Source organism: Manacus vitellinus, unplaced genomic scaffold (genome assembly GCF_001715985.3).
Source record: "Manacus vitellinus isolate BGI_N305 unplaced genomic scaffold, ASM171598v3 scaffold_7_pilon, whole genome shotgun sequence".
Lineage (NCBI taxonomy): Eukaryota > Metazoa > Chordata > Aves > Passeriformes > Pipridae > Manacus > Manacus vitellinus.
In genome coordinates this window covers 935,290-952,840 of record NW_021940813.1, presented here as the reverse complement: position 1 = coordinate 952,840, position 17,551 = coordinate 935,290, and the positions used below count along the sequence as shown (strand labels likewise).

General features: G+C 44.3%; 1 protein-coding gene across 1 annotated transcript in view; it reads left to right on the top strand.

Moving 5' to 3' along the window:
- Positions 1–17,551, top strand: part of C2CD2 (C2 calcium dependent domain containing 2) — a 33,273-nt gene that overhangs the window by 13,363 nt on the left and 2,359 nt on the right. Inside the window, exons 6-14 of the mRNA XM_025896232.2 lie at positions 1,037–1,159; positions 1,495–1,615; positions 4,808–4,916; positions 7,759–7,820; positions 9,371–9,510; positions 9,763–9,934; positions 10,669–10,782; positions 13,150–13,277; positions 14,367–14,679. Coding sequence (XP_025752017.2) covers positions 1,037–1,159; positions 1,495–1,615; positions 4,808–4,916; positions 7,759–7,820; positions 9,371–9,510; positions 9,763–9,934; positions 10,669–10,782; positions 13,150–13,277; positions 14,367–14,679 — 1,282 coding nt within the window. The remainder of the gene's footprint in view (positions 1–1,036; positions 1,160–1,494; positions 1,616–4,807; positions 4,917–7,758; positions 7,821–9,370; positions 9,511–9,762; positions 9,935–10,668; positions 10,783–13,149; positions 13,278–14,366; positions 14,680–17,551) is intronic.

Genomic DNA, 17,551 nt, shown 5'->3' with positions numbered 1-17,551 from the left:
AAACACCCTAAATGTTTCTGTAACACTTGGGTAATTGGGGAAGGGCTGTTACTCCAAATCTGTTTGGCCTCTTATGTAACCTCACAACAGTGAAGTCTCCCAGTGTGGTATCAGATGGGAATAGATGGATGAGTCCTCTGTTTTTAGGACAGATGATTGTCTCCTACATAAATCTTTTCTTTAAAGAAGAAACCTCACTGAGATTTCTCCTGTGCCACCTTCAGAGCTGTTGGGTGTCAGACTGTCCCTTCTGGGGAAGCTTAAATTTAAAAATCTACTCTCTGTAGGTAGCTGAGCAGAAGAAAATTCCTGAGGAGCATGCTATGGGAAGCAGGAATTCTCCAGAAACACAGAAAGGGCAGGGGCAGGTCACTGTCTTCATACACCTTATCATACCAATCGTGAAGCTACGTGTGTACTCAAAATCTGTGGTCTGTTCTGATCCCTCAGAGATTGTGGTGCTAAGCACAGACAGCCATGAGATTTCTTGAATGGGCAACCTCACGAGCCAGTCCCCCAGAGCATCACGACTACCTGTCCTTGCAGTGCACTTTTTCAGCGAGGTTGAAGACCTCCAGGAGATGCTGTAATATTTTTTTTGTCAGTGCAGCACAGGATTAGTTTCTCCTCAGCTGCTGCAGGCTGGCATAACTCCCATTCAATCTGTGGAACGGTGCCGATCTGCTTATCTGATGACCTGATCTGCTCCCTCTGTGGAGTGCAGAGCAGCACACAATCTTTAAAACACCCATCATAAGATAAAAGCTGTCAGTGAAACTTCTGGTTTTGTGGCTAATAGTCTTCCTAGCTCTCAGAACAACATGTGATTTTAACTGTTTAATCCTAGTTTTCCTTTAAGGCACAATATAGAAATTTAAGTAATTCTTTGCATGATCTCTTGTTAAATTCTGTTGTTGGCAACAGAAACCATCTCTCCCTCTGACAAAGTTAATGTTTGATAGCTTTGGTGGTTTAGATACACCAAATTTAATTTTGCCTTTTCTGAGTTTTGAGAAACCTGATTGTTTCCTCCTAGGGACAGGCAGCAGGGACATGTGCAATACCTGAAACGCTCAGAGATGTCTTGAAGAACCTCTTTAGCTCAGCTTCTCCATCTGTGGTGTTGAGTGTGAGGCCTGCAGATACAAAGGAGGTTCAGGTAAGTCTTGCTCCTGCCAAAATCCTTTGAGAAGCGTCCTCCTGCTTAGTGTTTTTATTACATATCCACGACTCACAAACGAGTAAGTTTAAGACTGTTGGGTGATCAGGAACAACTGGAGGAGATTTTTCGAAGCAACGTAGCCTTTGGCAGCGAGGGCTCTGTGATCACACTGCCCCCGTGGCTCTCTGTTGGCCTTACACCCCATTACACCCCGTTACACCCCGTTACACCCCATTACACCCGGTCTCGTCTCTGTTCCCCTACATCAGTGTGACACGAGCCCGGGGTGCTTTCACCTGCACAATCCCTCTTGTTCTGCTTGCCTTTTGCAGAATGTACAGAACACAAGCCTTCTCCCTCAGGCCACTAGTCCTCCCAAACCTCCAAGGGCTCACGAACTCAAGCTGCTGGTGAAGAACATCGCGGTAAACCCGACCCATCACCGTGCTGCAGGTAACGCAGCCCGTGAGGTGCTGCTCGTGTTCAGGCAGGGTTTGGATGGTTTGGTTTGGTTTTTTTTTATCCTTTCGGGCGAAATAATTAGGAAGTTCTGGGTTACGACCTTCTCTCTCAAAAGGGAATTGCTTTACTCCGAGAAACAGACTTCATGGAATCATAGAACGGTTTGGATTGGAAGGGACCTTAAAGATCATCCTGTTCCAACCCCCCTGCCATAGGCAGGGACCCCTTTTACTGGACCAAGCCCCATCCAACCTGGCCTGGAACACTTCCAGGAGCGGGGCATCCACAGCTTCTCTGGGCAACTGGTGCCAGTGCTGACTTAGTCCTGCTTGTGCAGGTTTTGGCTTATGCTGTTGGCAGTGACATTGGTTTGATTCAGTGTTATCTTATTTTTACAGCTGCTTTTCTTTACTTCTGAGCAATTTGCTGGTTCATCTGAAACTCTCTTCCTCTGTGTAAACTCTTCAGGGGTGATCTTTTTTTGTCAGGATTTCTCCCCCTAAGGAAGTAGCTCTGGAGGTAGGGGAGGCAGTACCTCTTGCAAGTGGAGACTGAAGCCAGAAAGGAGGTCACTGCCTAGTGAAGTTACTGTATTGGTTTTGCAAAGCAGCACCAAGCCTGTCTTACAAGTACTCAGACTTCTCCAGGTGCAGTCAGGCCTCTGTTGCTGACTGAGGCACGAGGAGGAACATTTCAGGTTTTATCAGCAGAAATACAAATTTGAGGCTCTGTTATTTACAGTCACTAAACAGTTCTGTAACAGTCTTTTCAATGGAAGCTTTTGGCTGCTAAATTAGGCAGGGCACAAGTTTTGGATAAATATATCCTACTTGCTGTACTCCTTTTTTCAGTTAGACGTAATAGGTTTCTGCCCTAGACTCTTGCATAATGCTGCTTTGCTTATCCTGATTGGAAGTGATTCCCCTAAAAATTTCTGCAGGCTGTTTTTTCTTTCAAAAACAAATTATTTTTAAAGCAATTCTGGAACTCTGTGCTGTGAAATGTCCTCTATAAATAAAACTGTGCTGGAAACTGCAACCTGGTCTAGTGGCAAGTGTCCCTGCCAATGGCAGGGGGGTTTGGAACAAGATGATCTTTAAGATCCCTTCCAACCCAAACCATTCTATGATTCTGTGATTTGTTATTACTGTACAATTTTGTAGTGCAAATTAAGCTTTCCAAAAGAGCAAGTCATTTTGACTGCATTTAAAAGGTATGAGATGAGATACCTTTATGTGCATACAGTGCATAGAATAGAAGATTGACCTTATGAGAAACCTCTCTGCACCGTCCTTCAAAATGAGAGGAAGAGTGGACAATGAATGTGCTCTGTTCTGGGAACACAGATGTTGGGAGGCAAAATCCCCATGTGCTATTGTCAAAGGAGATGGAGGGAATTTTGCTGGTTCCTTGGCAACTCTGGGAGTGTAAACATTTGGAACTGAGTATGAGAAGCAAAACTTCACACCATGGTTTAGCTGGTACACTTGAGATCCAGTGGAAATACTGCACAGCTGGAAAGGTGCTATCTGCTGGACATAGCTTGCTGCCTTTTAATTACTGATCCTTTCCATTTTCCTGTCCTTATCTTGCCATAATTCATTATCCTGTTGGAACTCTGAGACCCCATAAGAGTGTGCAGTATTTCAGGCCAACCTGCATAGGTACATGGAGGGTTGGAGAGGGGCAGTTTGTCTGTCTTGACCATTTATCATCCATGATAATGATCATAAACCAAGTATGATTTATCATAAACCATGGATGCTAACATGGTTTATAGGAGCTTGTGGCTCTGCTGTTGATGTGTTAGTTCAGGTGGTGAATGACCAGTAGAAGAACTGGTCTCTGCTTATGGGCTGTGCCCATTTTTATCTCCTCGGTTTGTGTATGTAAACAAAGATTACCCTGGATTTTGCACTGCATAGTCCACAGGGAATCATCTAGGGCAAAAGTGATTTCTGCTGTTAAGGAAGAAGTTGTTGGTTGTTTACACCAGGGTGTGCAGGGCACAAATGCCACAGTCCCCTGCTGGCTACGGTCGGTGAGTGGCTCTGGTTGTAGTTTCAGGCAGAGCTGTGCAGGTCTTTCTGCCCTGGGCTGCTGAGCACAGGACAGGCTGCAGGGACATATGGCTGGGTGAGCAGAAACCACCCCAGGTTCATTAACTCAGGCTCAGCTCACTGGGAAAGCAGCTCAACTACTTACTCCAGGGTCAGCTTGGATCCCAAATAAGCTGCGTGTACGCGGTGCTTTGTCTCCTCTAATAACCTTGCCAGGCCCAAGCTGCCTCTGTGCCTGAGACAGGGATGATCCACAGCCCTGAGTCATCAGCAGAGGACAGCTGAGAGCTGATGATAGTAAATATAAACCAGTAAATATTCTGGAGAACTGGAGGCAGCATCTTTTGTTTGCTTTGCACGCAGTTAGTACTGAGCTTTTTTTGTCGCTTTCCTTGATAGTTTGGAACTCTGGGTCTGAAATTTTTTTCCGAGGCTGTGAAAGCCTTACAAAAGAAGTTGTTTTAAGAGCAACACATTTTGCAAACTATTTCCCCCCATGGAGCAGCAATATGACTACTCTAATACGCCAATTTGCCACACTATCAAATTCCAAGATCAAGGCAGAGATAAGGCTGCAGCAGTGCTTTAAAATGCCACGAACTTGTTAAAAACCGCAGTCCACAGAGCCATTGTGAATTAGCACTGCTGTCATCAGTCACTTGCCAGCAGAGAAAGCTTGTTTCCATGTCCAAATAAACCGCTGTGACTCTGGTCAGTGGGGACTTCAAAAACTTCTGGGTTTCTTAAGGCAGCTGGAGGCAACTTTGCTCCCTCCCTGCCTCACACCCACACCGCCACCTCCTCACCGGGCTGTCTCCCCACCCTTTTTGATCTCTTTATGCCTTCACTTTCTTGCTTCACGCCAGAATTTAAATTGGGTTGTCATGTTTCACACTGTGTAGAGCAGCACATAAGACACTGGTGATGCAATGTTGACCTTTGCCATTAATGTTGTGGCTGTACAAACCAAGGGAGGGAGTTTATTCTGTGGGAGGGTGAGAAAGTGTTTGCAACAGTCTGTTCTGAAGTGCAGGATGCAATGAAAGGGGTTCTTTGCTTTCTTTTGGGTAAGTGGCCTCTTGCTGGTGCAGTATTAATGGCTTGGTTTTTCTTGCCCTCACAGGCAGCACAGACCTTGTGTGTATAGCTCAGTTGAATGACCCTATGCAGAAGTTTTCCAGCTCTGTAGCCAAAAATGCTGCACATCCCTTTTGGAAGGAAGAGTTTATCTTGTAAGTAACTTACCTACTGAGAATACTTTTGCAGTAAAGCATCTTTTTGTACTTGAACTGTATGAGGGGAGAGTGGCATTTGGAAATACAACCAGTTGGGTGGCCTCAGAGAAATCTGGAGCTGACGAGGACTTCAGGATATCTAATTACCCTCTGCATGGACATGAGATCAAGTAGGTCTCTAGATCATCCGTGGCAGGTATCAGATTCTAGTAAATGACAGCAATAACAGGCATAATAGATCACCCTGTGCTTTCATACAGTGCCAAACCAAAGTGTTAGCAAGGTTTTGAAGTCACTTTACCTTGAAAACTGCTTTTGAGGGAATGTAATGTCTCTCCATTCACTCCCCTGAGTGGAAAAAGTAAATGTGCAAAAACGATTGACCATCTGAAAGAATGGTGGCTGTGACTGAAAAGGGAGGGTAAAACTTAACTAGCTTTTTTTATTCCTGTAGAGCAAAAATGGGACTTTTGGGCAGCCTACATGGTGTTCTGTGATTCACACAGTTGCTGTAAATAAGGTCAAAAGGGAGCAGTTCTAAAGCTATTTTCATTTTCACTTTTGAACAGCAGAGCAAAAATACCTGGTAGCTTCTGTATGTATGAGTTTAGGAAGGAGGAATCACTGATGGCAGGGTAGGTCAGAGGATGTTCCTTTAGTGGCTTTAAGCACATGCACAGTCAGGCAGAAGCAGGTTTCCAAGGGAATTGTGTAGAATTGTGTATGCTGCCATACAACATACTGCAGACACTGCTTTCTTATTTTTTCTACCAGATTATCAAGGTGAGAGGCACTTTACATGCAGTGGGGTCTCTCTGTTTTTTTCTGTAGCTTCCCTCTTCTATCTCAGTTCCATTCTTCTTTACATATATATAAAAAATACATATTTTTTATATGAGAGTAATGCTGCATGGTTTTGTGTGACATTTTTCTTCATTGTCTAGTCACAGCCTGGCATCCACTGGATCTGTTCCTTCTCTTGCAAAGCAGAGATTTGGTTACAAGGAACTGAACCTGTGCCTGTCTGTGCTCTCTTCCTCGAGGAGTGATGTACTCCTCCTCACCTTTGACCAGTCCTCACAAGCTGTACAGGGCTTGGAGAACACCCCTCTGCATGTGCAGGGAATGTTGATGATCAGAAGTCACTGTAGTTAGCAAAGAAACAGTGATATTGTAGAACAACACTGGAAGGCCTCCACCTTTCTATGTGGCCTGATGGAGGTGTGTGCACCTGGTTCCTGCTGTTCAGTGGAAAACCACCCAGGAAGCTTTATCCCTTCAACCAACAATTTGTAAGGTCTGATTTCAGTTATGAGCAGCTACAGCTTTGGAAGAAAGCCACAGACCAGACAACCTTCTTCTGTGACACTGTGCTGTGTTGCCATCGAGACTTAAGGATTAACATGATGTGATTTCTTCTCCGTGGTGGGAAGGGGAGAATTGCCCTTCTGTTGCAACTTTCTGTTCTGGAGCATCACAGAGTGCTGCAGCCACCAGTGGGTCTGTGAATCACTTCAGCCATCTGTTGGTGGAACAGCACCCGTGCTCGATGCTGCAGAGCAGACAGGTTCCCAGCAGTTTTGGGCAGGAAGTTTGTGAGAATAATACCCTTTCTAACTGAAAGTGCAGACAGAGGGCAGGCAGGATGTGATTAACTTGACTGGAATTTGGCCTTGACACCAGGGATAATGCTGGGGTTTCCACACTGCTTTTCAGAAGTGCATGAGGTAAGCCTGGGGACTTTTACAGATGAGTGATTAGGATTTTGGCAGGATTTTTTCTGAACTTCATTCAAGTTCATGGACACGCACCTCTGCCCTTTTCTTTCTTCACAGCCAAAAATATCCTCCACTCTGAGGACCAGTGTACTGAACACCATGTCAGGCTCTGCTTTAGCTTTGTGGCAAAAGCAGCAAGAGTACCAACAAAGTGCTTCCTTTCAAGTTTTGGAGGTGCAGGAGAGGGTGGTAGTGGCAGGGAAAAGCTTAAAATGTGCTGCATAGATGGTGTCCCACAGAATCTAATGGAGGTGGGATGTTTGCAACCAAAAAGACATAGCAAAATAAAATACATATATGCCCTTAGGGTTTTTGGCAGAACACCCACTGAGAAGGTTATAAAACAAAGTTTTACTGGAGGGTTCCTCAGTAGGTACCCAGTTTGCTTCACTGTCTCAGTCAGAGGAAAGGTTTTGTGTCTGTTTTCTGGTCCCTCTTGTGAAGTGCCACATATGCCAGTAATTCTGTCAATAGTTCACACTGTTCCTGTCACACAGAAATCAATTCTTGCAACATCCCTGTTGCTTTTCCTTATTTTGGAAAAGCAATATTGACTCTTCTCACTTAAAACTATAATTACCTTTATTTTCTTGCGTCTATCCTGTTTTTGCAAGACACTTTCCTGCTTTGACAAGGGAACCCCACAGCTTTGAATGGGTTTTTGGAAGAACCTGTTCCAGCATCTTGACTTACAATATTGATCCTTCAGGGAAAAAAAAAAAGCTTCTTAGTGCTGTGGTGTAATTGTCAGACCAGGGACCAACATCAGCTTGGAGGGCAGTGTTTGTCAGCTGCTGGGGAGAAGAGCCTCTGAAATTTTAGGAGATTGAACCTGTGCCTCAGTGGTGGAGGGAACCAGGCCATGGTTTTCTGACTGTGATCCCTTTAGGGAGGCTTACCTGTGTGCCCAGCAGCCTGGCAGTGCCACCTCCCTAATCAGCAAGGTGCACTTGCTTGGCATTGGAGAGGGCTGAGAAAAGCTGGGGAACAGGGAAAAACCTAAGTAGGGAGGAAAATCTGCTTTCCTGCCAAGTCCTAACGTGGTTTTGTTTACTTCACAGTGAACTAAGTGCCAAATCAAAAGCATTGCAACTGCAAATAGTAGAAGATGGAAAGATGGATAGTAAGTATTAAGACTGAATTGCTTTGCATGATCAGCTTGTGAGCTTTGCTGACTGTTGACAAGTCCCCTTTTAGTTCTGGATGGCCAAACTGATGGTCACACCCATCAGTAACTGTGGATAGAAGAGAGAATACACTGGTCAGGTGCCTCTGTCCTGCTCTGGGTTAAGGTTACAGAGAATCTTTTGAGTTTCTTTCTAGACTCTCAACATACTGAGTCTTCCATGTACTGATATCCTATATTTTTCAGCCTTCCAAACTTCTAACAGATCCACTGTGAGCCTTTTTGGTTTCAAGTTAAGCTTTCGAGGCCTTTCTGTGGCTGAAGGGGAATCTTGAGTGTTAATCCTAAATCCTTCCTTTTCAAGCCCCAGAGGCTGCCTAAAAATTATCAGATATAAAACATGCTCATTCTGATTATATTGGATTAAATGTAAAAGGGGGCTGAAGCCTTTTTGCTGCTTGATTCTGTTGTTGCAGAATTATTTTTAATAATCTAGATATACAGACTTGTGTGATACCTTGCATATGATCTGCAATTATTGGAGGGATTGGAAAGTTGAATGTGGGCACAAGCTTGAAAAAAATTCTCTGATATGGATGCAGTTTTTTATTTTTAACAAAAATGTGGAATCTATATAGAGTCAAAAATAAAATCTATATAGAGTGGAATCTATACAGAGTCAACAATTGTATGTTGTTCCTTGCACAAAGTTTAGTCTTGCCTGCACCTAAGCATCTTTAACAATGGATCTTGCAAACAACACCAGTAATGTTCCACATCCTACTGAGGGTGTGACTGTCAGCCTGTTTTCCTGAAGAAAAGGGTCCCAGTGGCTTGCACTGACATTTGTCTTCCTGCCCCTCTGCCCCCCCCATACCAGCTTAGCTGTTCTTCTTCCCAAAATTTGAATAGGAGACTCAAAGTAGAATCATATTAACGAGCAGAGAGCTGAGTAATGTGAATATAATGTAGTTCCCTACTTGTCTTTGAATTTCACAGAAAACTAGGATTTCATCTCTGAAATCATGCAGGACTTTTGCTATTAGTTTGCTGTTAAATCTTGTGGAGCTGAAAAAAGTCAGGAGAGGAACAAGAGAACTGCTGAACTTGCACTGGAGTTCAAATTGAGAAAGACAGTGATGCACCAGTCTAGCAGGAATCCAGAGCGTTCTCTGGAATGAAAGATGCAGGTAGCTGGTTGTGGGGACTGTTCAAGGACCTAATAGGAATATTTCTAGTTGTTTTCTTTTTCCCTAAACATTCTGCGTATACAGGGAAAAACAGTGGCCAGAAATAGTAGTAAATATTAGTAAATAGTAGTATTTAATTTCTCCATTCTTTCCTGTTGCACAGTATTAGGCCAGGCTGAGGAACAGCCATAAAATGGAAAGAAAACTGTGAAAAGTGCCAGGTTTCTGCCCCGTGGTGTAGAACCAGTTTCTGGAATTAGCTGCCTGTGCTCTTCCTCCCCTTTTCCCATCACCCCCCGCCTTAAACATACTCACAGCTAAGGTGTGCACTGATTTTCTTGATTTTCTTTGTTCCAGGTCCTTTATCCGGGAAGGTGACTGTACCTCTGGACTTGTTCAGGAAACAACCCTCTGGCCAGCAAAGCTTTGCCCTGAACAGTGAGGCCAGTGAGGGCAGCTCGGAGCCAGGGCCCGGGCTGGGATCCATCAGTGCAGAGGTACTGCTGGGTTTGGATGGGTTTGGGCTGGATCTTTTGCCTCTGGAAGTATAATCAAGTGCTTATCTTGTGCTTGTGGCTGAGCCAGAGTAGCACACACTGATTGTGCAGTGTTTGTGTCTCACCAAAAGAATGAGCTCTTGAGTTTGGCTCTTGAGCATCAGCAAAAACATTAAAGAAGTACTAGGTGGAAATACTGTCCTTCTTCCTTGACTGTGCTTCTAAGGTGACTTTTTTTTCCTGTCTCCTTAGTTCTCTTTTATAGAACCCAATGAACTGAAGACAAGGCAAGTCTCCTCCCCAGTGCTGGCCACCAAGATAGAAAAGGATCGCACTGTGATGCCCTGTGGGACTGTGGTCACTACTGTCACTGCTGTGAGAACCAAACCTCGTCTGGAAGGGAGAGCATCTCCCCTGAGCACAGGTGAGGGGCTCCAGTTCTTCCTGTGCTCACTCACAGGGTTATCCATGGGCCCTGGGAGAAGTGCTGTGGGGGGGGATGTAAGGAGAGAGTTCTCTGATGTGTTGGAGTGGGGTTGCTCTTTGTGTCCTCTGGAATCAGGTTTTTAATTTTCAGGGAACCTTGTTCTTACAAGAGGAACAGTTAATGCTTCTTTTAATACACACTGTAAAACTTCACAGTAGGGTGATAATGCAGAAGACCTGGATTTTGGAGGGTGGTTTTTCACATGACAAATGTATCAGACTCTCAGGGTGTTTGCTGATGACAGACCATCCTGTGCCTTCTAACCTTGATCTGTGTTATCATTTCTAATGAAGGTGGGTGTGTGGCAAAGTCCTTTTCAGCATGTCTTTTAGGAGTAGATTTTCCAGTTCTTCTTGGGATAAATATGAAAGTAAAACCTGTGAACAGTCTTGATATGAAGTCTCACAAAGACGAGCATTAAGTTGTTCAAGCAGATATTTTACTTAAGTGTCATCTAGCATATTACAGTAGAAGGTTTAAAAACAATAAATTCCTACACTTCACAGGTCTTTCTGGGGTCAGGTTACCATAGAACATGTGTTGAGAATGTGTATTAAACAGCTTTCTTAAACACTTATGTTTTGAACAGACACAACAGGTATAATAAATTCTTATTGATGTCATAAAAAATGTCTCAAATAGTTCAAATAACCAAAAAACTTGGTCCTCAGATTCTCCTGTGAAAACTCCAGTTAAAGTAAAGGTGTCTGAAAAGGATTTCTCTGTTGAAGCTCTCCATTCTCATGGTGCTCCAGTCAGCAAAACTTTGTCATCTTCGGACACAGGTAATTGAAATATTCAAAGGTGCTAATGAGGACATGTCTCTCTCTGCTGCACGTGGGATTAATGTGATCCTGTTAAAATAACAGCCAACCCATATGGCTGCTGCCTGTCAGCAGCACTGAGATGTTTATGTTACAAAGCACTGTGGTTAAGGGATATGGCAGTCTTGCAGTAAAAGTCTGTTTTTCATTGGCAATTTAAATGACTGGGTTTGAATAAATAACAATGAGCTGTGGTTTGGAGGGGGGAGGTGACTGCAGAAAAGCCAGGCTGTGTTTTCTTTTACTTTTTAGTGAAAGATTCCTCCTTTCATAAAGGCATGGGGGATGCTGCACAAAATCAAAACCCTGTGACAAGAACCTCTTAAGGCCATTGTGAAGTCCCCTCTGTCTGAAGAGAACACAGGGGGTGGACTGATGTAAGGAAGACTGAATTCTCTTCCTAGCCTTAATCCTGGGCTTTTTTGGGGGCTAATGCAAATACCCAATCTTGCTGTGCCTGTTTGTCCACCTTCCTAAGTCACCTGGCATACAGGTGCCTGCACAGTGGCAGGTGGCATTGATAATAACTTTAATTATAAATTCACTTTGAATTGTATTAAGTCTGATCTTGGCTCTGGGTTGTTTTACCCTTGCAAGCTGCAACTCTGAATCTTCTGCATCTTCTTCAGTCCTGTGTGTGGTCACCACTGAGTCTTTCAGTAGCTCTGTGGGCAACAGGAATAAAAGACATGACCCAGTCTGGCTGCCAATGACACATAATGTGGAGTTAAGATTGCTCTGTAGGGATTTCAGTGGAGATGGGACAACTGGAGATGATCTAGACTGCTCCTGGCAGAGTCAGAAGGTTTGCTGAGAGACAGAAATGGGGCCAACAGATATGGGGAAGAGCATGAAGCACTAACCATGAGCAGCTGTAATAGCACTTGAATCTTTTCCCACCTCCAGGCTAACAAGTGCTGTGATACCATGAAGCAATATGGAATATTACTGCCTCAATTTGGGAAATGTTGAGACAGTGCAGTACTTCTGAGTTGACTCCCTTAAGCATTTATGATATTAAAGACACAAAACACTTACTGGAAAACTCATCTGAAGGCAGCTTAGACCCTAATGGTACAGACAGTGTTTTTAATGGGAGTGCAGGGGAATTTCTGTGAAATGTTTGTGCAGTACAGCAGGAAGAATTACTCATTAGAAGGAAAGGTTAAGCCAAATGAAAGAAACACAAAGAAGCTTTTGGTATGGCGGTAACTTGGGTAACAGTTATCATAAACACCATGGCAAAACTGGAATAAGCACTCTGGAAAAGGTGCTGTGTCGGTGCCATGGTTCTAAGTGATGACAGTAATGAGAATTAACAAGTGCCTGGATGGTCTCAGCTCTTCCTGGGGGCTTTGCAGAGGCTGGGGAGATGGAAAAGTAAAGGTTTATGATGAGTGTGCAGACATGCACATCCCCTGTGCACACATATACTCTTAAATTCCAGGCCTCATCTTTTATTGCATTAATGTCACAGTAACAAAAGACACTGCTCAATTTAATTAACACTGGTGATATCCCTGCCTCTGTTTTTTGGTTTGTTTTTTTTTTTTGCTGTTAAAACTCTTAGCCAAAAAGCTCACCTCAGACAATCAAATATGGGGATTTTTGTCTTGCTGACTTTCTCTGCCTGGTTTGTTCCTCAGCTTGATGAATTATCAGTGTGTGTTTGCTGTGCCCAAAGTACTTTGCATTACCAGACGCCAGAATTGGCCATGCTTAAAAATAAATGTGTTTGTCACTAAAGAGCATTTTATAAAGAAGGTTTTACGTTCCTGTGCAATGTTTGGAGGGGAGAAAGGGGGGGTGCACTTTATAGGCTTTGGAGGCAGCTGATGAAGAGCAGAGTGACTGACACTTTGCCCTCCCCATCCTAGCAAAGTGCCATAGCAAATTTGGAAATGCTGAGCAAGGATGTCTGGAAAAAGAGCAAAATAGCTACCTGAGGAAGCAGTATCATGCACCAGCTTTGCACCATGTTCCTAGTGACTTTGATACCTGATGCTCTCACCACTGTCATCACAGTGTAACAGTGCATTGAAATAATCTGATGTGTTGTCTAGGCTTCCAGAAAAACTCCTTTGTGCTCAGGGAGAGGGTTTGTAAGTGCAGCTTCAGTTCCTTTTCTCCAAAAAAAGGGTTATGGGAGGGAAAGACAAGACCTGATTGCCGGGTGGTGAACTGGAAGATGTTTTGGTGTGCCTGGTGTTTGTACCATTTCTGCCAAGTCCTGTGAATTTTAAGTCAAGAACAAACTCCGCCTCTCTTTGCTCTGTTTTTTTCCTGTTTTTTTCCTTTCTCCCCTCTGAAATAATCCTTTCTTTCCAGAGCTGCTGGTACTGAATGGCACAGATCCTGTGGCAGAAGCAGCCATTCGGCAGCTGAGCGAGTCTGCAAAGCAGAAGCTGAAGTCTCCTAGAAAGAAAAGCACCATTATCATATCAGGGGTGTCCAAGGTAGAGCAGAAAACAACCCTTACATTATTATGTTAGAAAAAGCCTTTGCTCCACTGACTGTGGCATGAACGTGGGTTCTGCTGTCTCTGCAGAATCCAGGTCTGCGTGCCAGGTTGTTTCTGTAACTGTTTCAAGTTAAGCCAAATCAGGGTTTTGATTGTTAGTTTTGACAGCCTGACTAAAATGCAAGGTGTGCTTGGATGGGAGTGGAATTATTAGGGATTTGGGAGAACAAATATGGGTGAGAACAGAAGATAATCAGTCTTTCGCTGTGTTTCACCCATGTAGGGAAGATGCACAGAAAAAGGAAAAAGATTTCTCTATTTATTTTTTTTTTGTTCAAAGCTGTTAAAACAAAACCTTCTGGAAAACCTCCTGGGCTCTGTTCCAGAGGGAGGGCAAACAGAAGACTGGTTTTCACATGGTATATAGCATTCCTCCAGACTTTCTTCATCCACAGCCTCAGTGTCCTATTTGATGGCTGGTGCCTGCCTGCAGTCCTTTCCCTGCAGGTTGCTCCATGGATCTGTGCTGTGCAGTGTTGCTGTAAGGCACAGGACCTCTAAAGAGCTCTGAGTGAAAGTCAGATCAGTGGGCATGGATCCCTTCATCATCACTGTGCTGTGATGAGGGGGAAAATGAGGATCAGCAGCCACAGTGCCAGATGTATCTGCCTGGGAAATGAAGGCACTGGGACTTCTTGGATTTGGTTTTAGCTGATACAGCTGACAAATCCTTCTATAAGATGAAATGCTTTGATGTTTCTTTTCTTAAAAGGACCAAAAGATTCTCTGTGTATGCTGATACTTCATTAGAGCAGCACATGTAGGAAAGAGTCCTATTGTTTGTAGTGGGGCCAGGGGTAGGTGAGGGGCACGTACTTAATTTATTTTATTTTCATTTATACGACCTTAATGACATGATTAAAACTTGGCTACGTGCTTCTTTAGTAAAGCTGAGGAAGCTTAAAGGGTCCTGAGCAATACAAGTATACAAGTGTAAAGAGGAGAAAATAACTTTTGCAGGGAGTCTTGCTTTCCTCCAGCAGAATGGCTCCTATCAGTGTTGTCTCTTATTTCCACTGGGCAGACCTCTTTATCTCAGGACAGTGAAGCTTCACTCATGATGGACTATGCTGCAGCCATGGACAGCTCCTGCAAAGAAGCAGATCCACCCCCTGTGGAGGAAGCTGTTGCAAAAACCACCCCTGATGAAAAGCTGTCGCTGGGTCCCTCAGAAACAGCACCTGACACCGACCCGCAGCACAGCACCCAGAAGGCCTGGGGTTTGGAGAACGGCAGCCAACAGTGGGACACCAGCACCCTCTTAGACCAGACCTCTGAAGAAATATCTGGGAGCTCACTGAGCGTTTCAGAAAGTGGGAGCATGAAAAAATCCAAAGGTACGTGATCCTTGCTTTCCACCTCAGTGACTGGCTGCTGTCTCTGCGTGATTGGCAGTCAGGCAGTGCTGTAGTAGTTCATCCTTTCTTGCTGATTTTTTTTGTCCTTGAACTCCGTGTGACTGTGGTGTTGGTTGAAGCTGTCTCACCAGCAGCACAAAGGGTACAGTCCACTGCTCTCTGAGCCAGCTCAGGCTCCCTCAGTCAGGAAGCAGAAGGGCAGCCCCATTAGCCCCATTACTGACATTAAAATGGTAGGGCTCACAGTTGCTTTTTACACATTCCTTCTCCTCCTTCACACCTCTGAGCTCAGGACTGCCCTCACTAAAGTGTGTGTTCAGGAAGCAGCTGAAGCAGAAACTGCCTTGTGAGCAGTTTCTCCCTTTTTCACTGATTTCATTAATATGTAGTTTGCTAAAGAAAATGGAATAAAAGGTAATTTAGTAAGTAAATAAAGCATCAGATCATTTTGCTTAGGTAGTTACACACCTGAATAGCTGCAGTTTGAAAGTGTCTTAGGATTCTTTGTGTTTCCTTGATAAATCCATTAACCTCTGAGCACTGGTTTGTGGCTATGTGGTATTAGGACTGTTAGGATGTCTGACACAAGGGCCAGTGCAGTGGACTGTGCCTTGAACAGGCACACACCAGTCTCATGGGCTGCACCTTGAAACTGAAAAAAATACTGTGTTTTTCACCCACATCCATCCCCCTTTTGCTTTATTATTTTCTCTTCCTTCCTTGCCCAGAGATCCTCACTACAAAACCTCACTATTTCACTTGATTATCACAAGCCCCCCCACGCAGGGCAGACACTGGAGCCCTTTGTCAGGGCCCTCCCTTAGAGCCTCGAGTTTCTCTGGCCTTCCCACAGCTGTGTTGCTCCACATGAGAGATCAGGGTGGCACAGCAACAATCCGTGTCACATACATGGTCAGGCACTGGAAAGTTTCGGGTGTGTTTGGGGTGAGGGTAGGGGGTTAGTTGTGAAGGGATTTGTTCCATTTTGGAGCCTGGAAGAGTTTAAGAAGCTGTAGGAGAGATTGCAAAACCTCTGGGCTCTTCTTTTGTTGTTCTAAAACAAGCAACTGCAAGTTTGTGTGTGAGCTGTTGTCTAGTTCTGTTTTTCCCTGTGCTGTGTGTTGCAAAGAGATCAGCCTTCTCAAGAGCCTTTTCACACAAAGCAGTGTAAGGCTGCTAAAAACTGCAAAGTATCTCTAATTTGAGAGAGTTGTATCATCTTAAAATAATACTTTAAGAAAACTGGCTCAAATCCCTTTCTTTATACACAGATGTCTTTGTGGAAGTCTTGAATCTCCGCTTTGTCACAGCTGAGTAGCTTTTGTGGAGTAAGATAGGAAAACATTCCCACCCCCCTGCCTTCAGTTAGCTGTGAACAGTTCAAGGTTTCTGTTTGTCAAATGCTTTCCCTTAAAAAAAACAAACAACAAAACCCCACAAACATATAAAACCCCTAACACAACAACAAAAAACCCAAACAAAACTGAAAGCCAACAAAACCCCTTCTGCTTTAAAAAAGCCTTGTATCTGTATTAATGTCTTAAGGTTAGCACTGGTTTTTTTTTTTACTCTTGCATATTTTTGTTTGGTGTTTTTTTTTACCTTTCTGACTTCCTCTTTCTTACCCATTCCCTTTTATAAACTTAAGAGGACTACTATGCCAGCCAGAATTAATTACCCACACAGTAAGTTGGTTTTGTGTATTTTTTTTTTCCCTAAGAAAATGTAGCTTTACAATGGGACACTCATTGTAAAAAACCGAAGCAAAACATAGTTTGGCACCTGTTTTCTTCTTCCCCCATCCACTTCTTTCCTCCTTCCAAAATTACCTTCCTGTGCTCAAGTGTCTCAGCAGATTAGTCTGCTGTAGCAAATTATTCTTCTGGTGGTCATGCTGTTCAGGTGGGTCACACAGGAATCTCAGCAAGGAAGGCTTGGAGGGGTGCTCTGCATTCCTAATCTCTCTCCATCGTGCCCATTCCTGTAACATCTGATAATCAATCAAACTCTGCTCATGCAAACCACGTGTGACCCCATAACTGGATATACATGGGCGAAAAACTTACTTTAAAACCTGCTGCTTACAGTTTTCTAGGTAAAGCTTTTCTACCCTAGCTTGCAGAGCTACCAGGGCCTCAGCAGGTATCTGCAGAACCACCTGTGTAAAAGCTGTTTTGGAAGTTGGGAAGGAATGGAAAGCAATCTCTATTCATATCCTTGTAGATGTGAAAGGAAATCTTCCTTGATTAACAGAAATGACATTCAGAAGTGATCATAGCCCCACAAGCATTTTCAGCACACCCTAAACTAGTGCAGAGGAGCCTGTGTAGCCCAGCCAGCTCATACAGTAAGCTCTCTGCTCATCTCCTGGTGTTAGGGGCAGAGCTGGCATATGGATCCTGTTGGACTCGAGAAGTGAGCATGCAAATAGCACGAGCATTGCCAAGCTGGGGATGTGCCCTGCTCTGCCTCCCTGGCAGGGCTGCATGTCTCCACAGCAGCTGGAGCCACTGCCAGGCAGCACACACCAAACTGGTACAGACTGATGGGGATGTGGCAAGCTTCCAGACAGCCGTGACCTCAGCACCTCCAAAAAACACAGGGAGCTTTCATGCTTGGGGACTGCTGCTTGTGCTGAGCCTCGGGGGAGCTCTGCCCACGATTTTTCGGCTGCAGTGAGTTGTCCCAGGCCACCCATTTTCACAGCATTCTTGGTTCGGTTCTGACTCCTGCTGTGGAAAGTCAGTCTGAATCACAGAATGGATAGGACTACACATCTGCTTATGGATAAGCCTTTCTGCCCTGCTCCTGCTGGCACAGCTTCAGCTGCAGCTGCCAGGGCTGCTGGGCA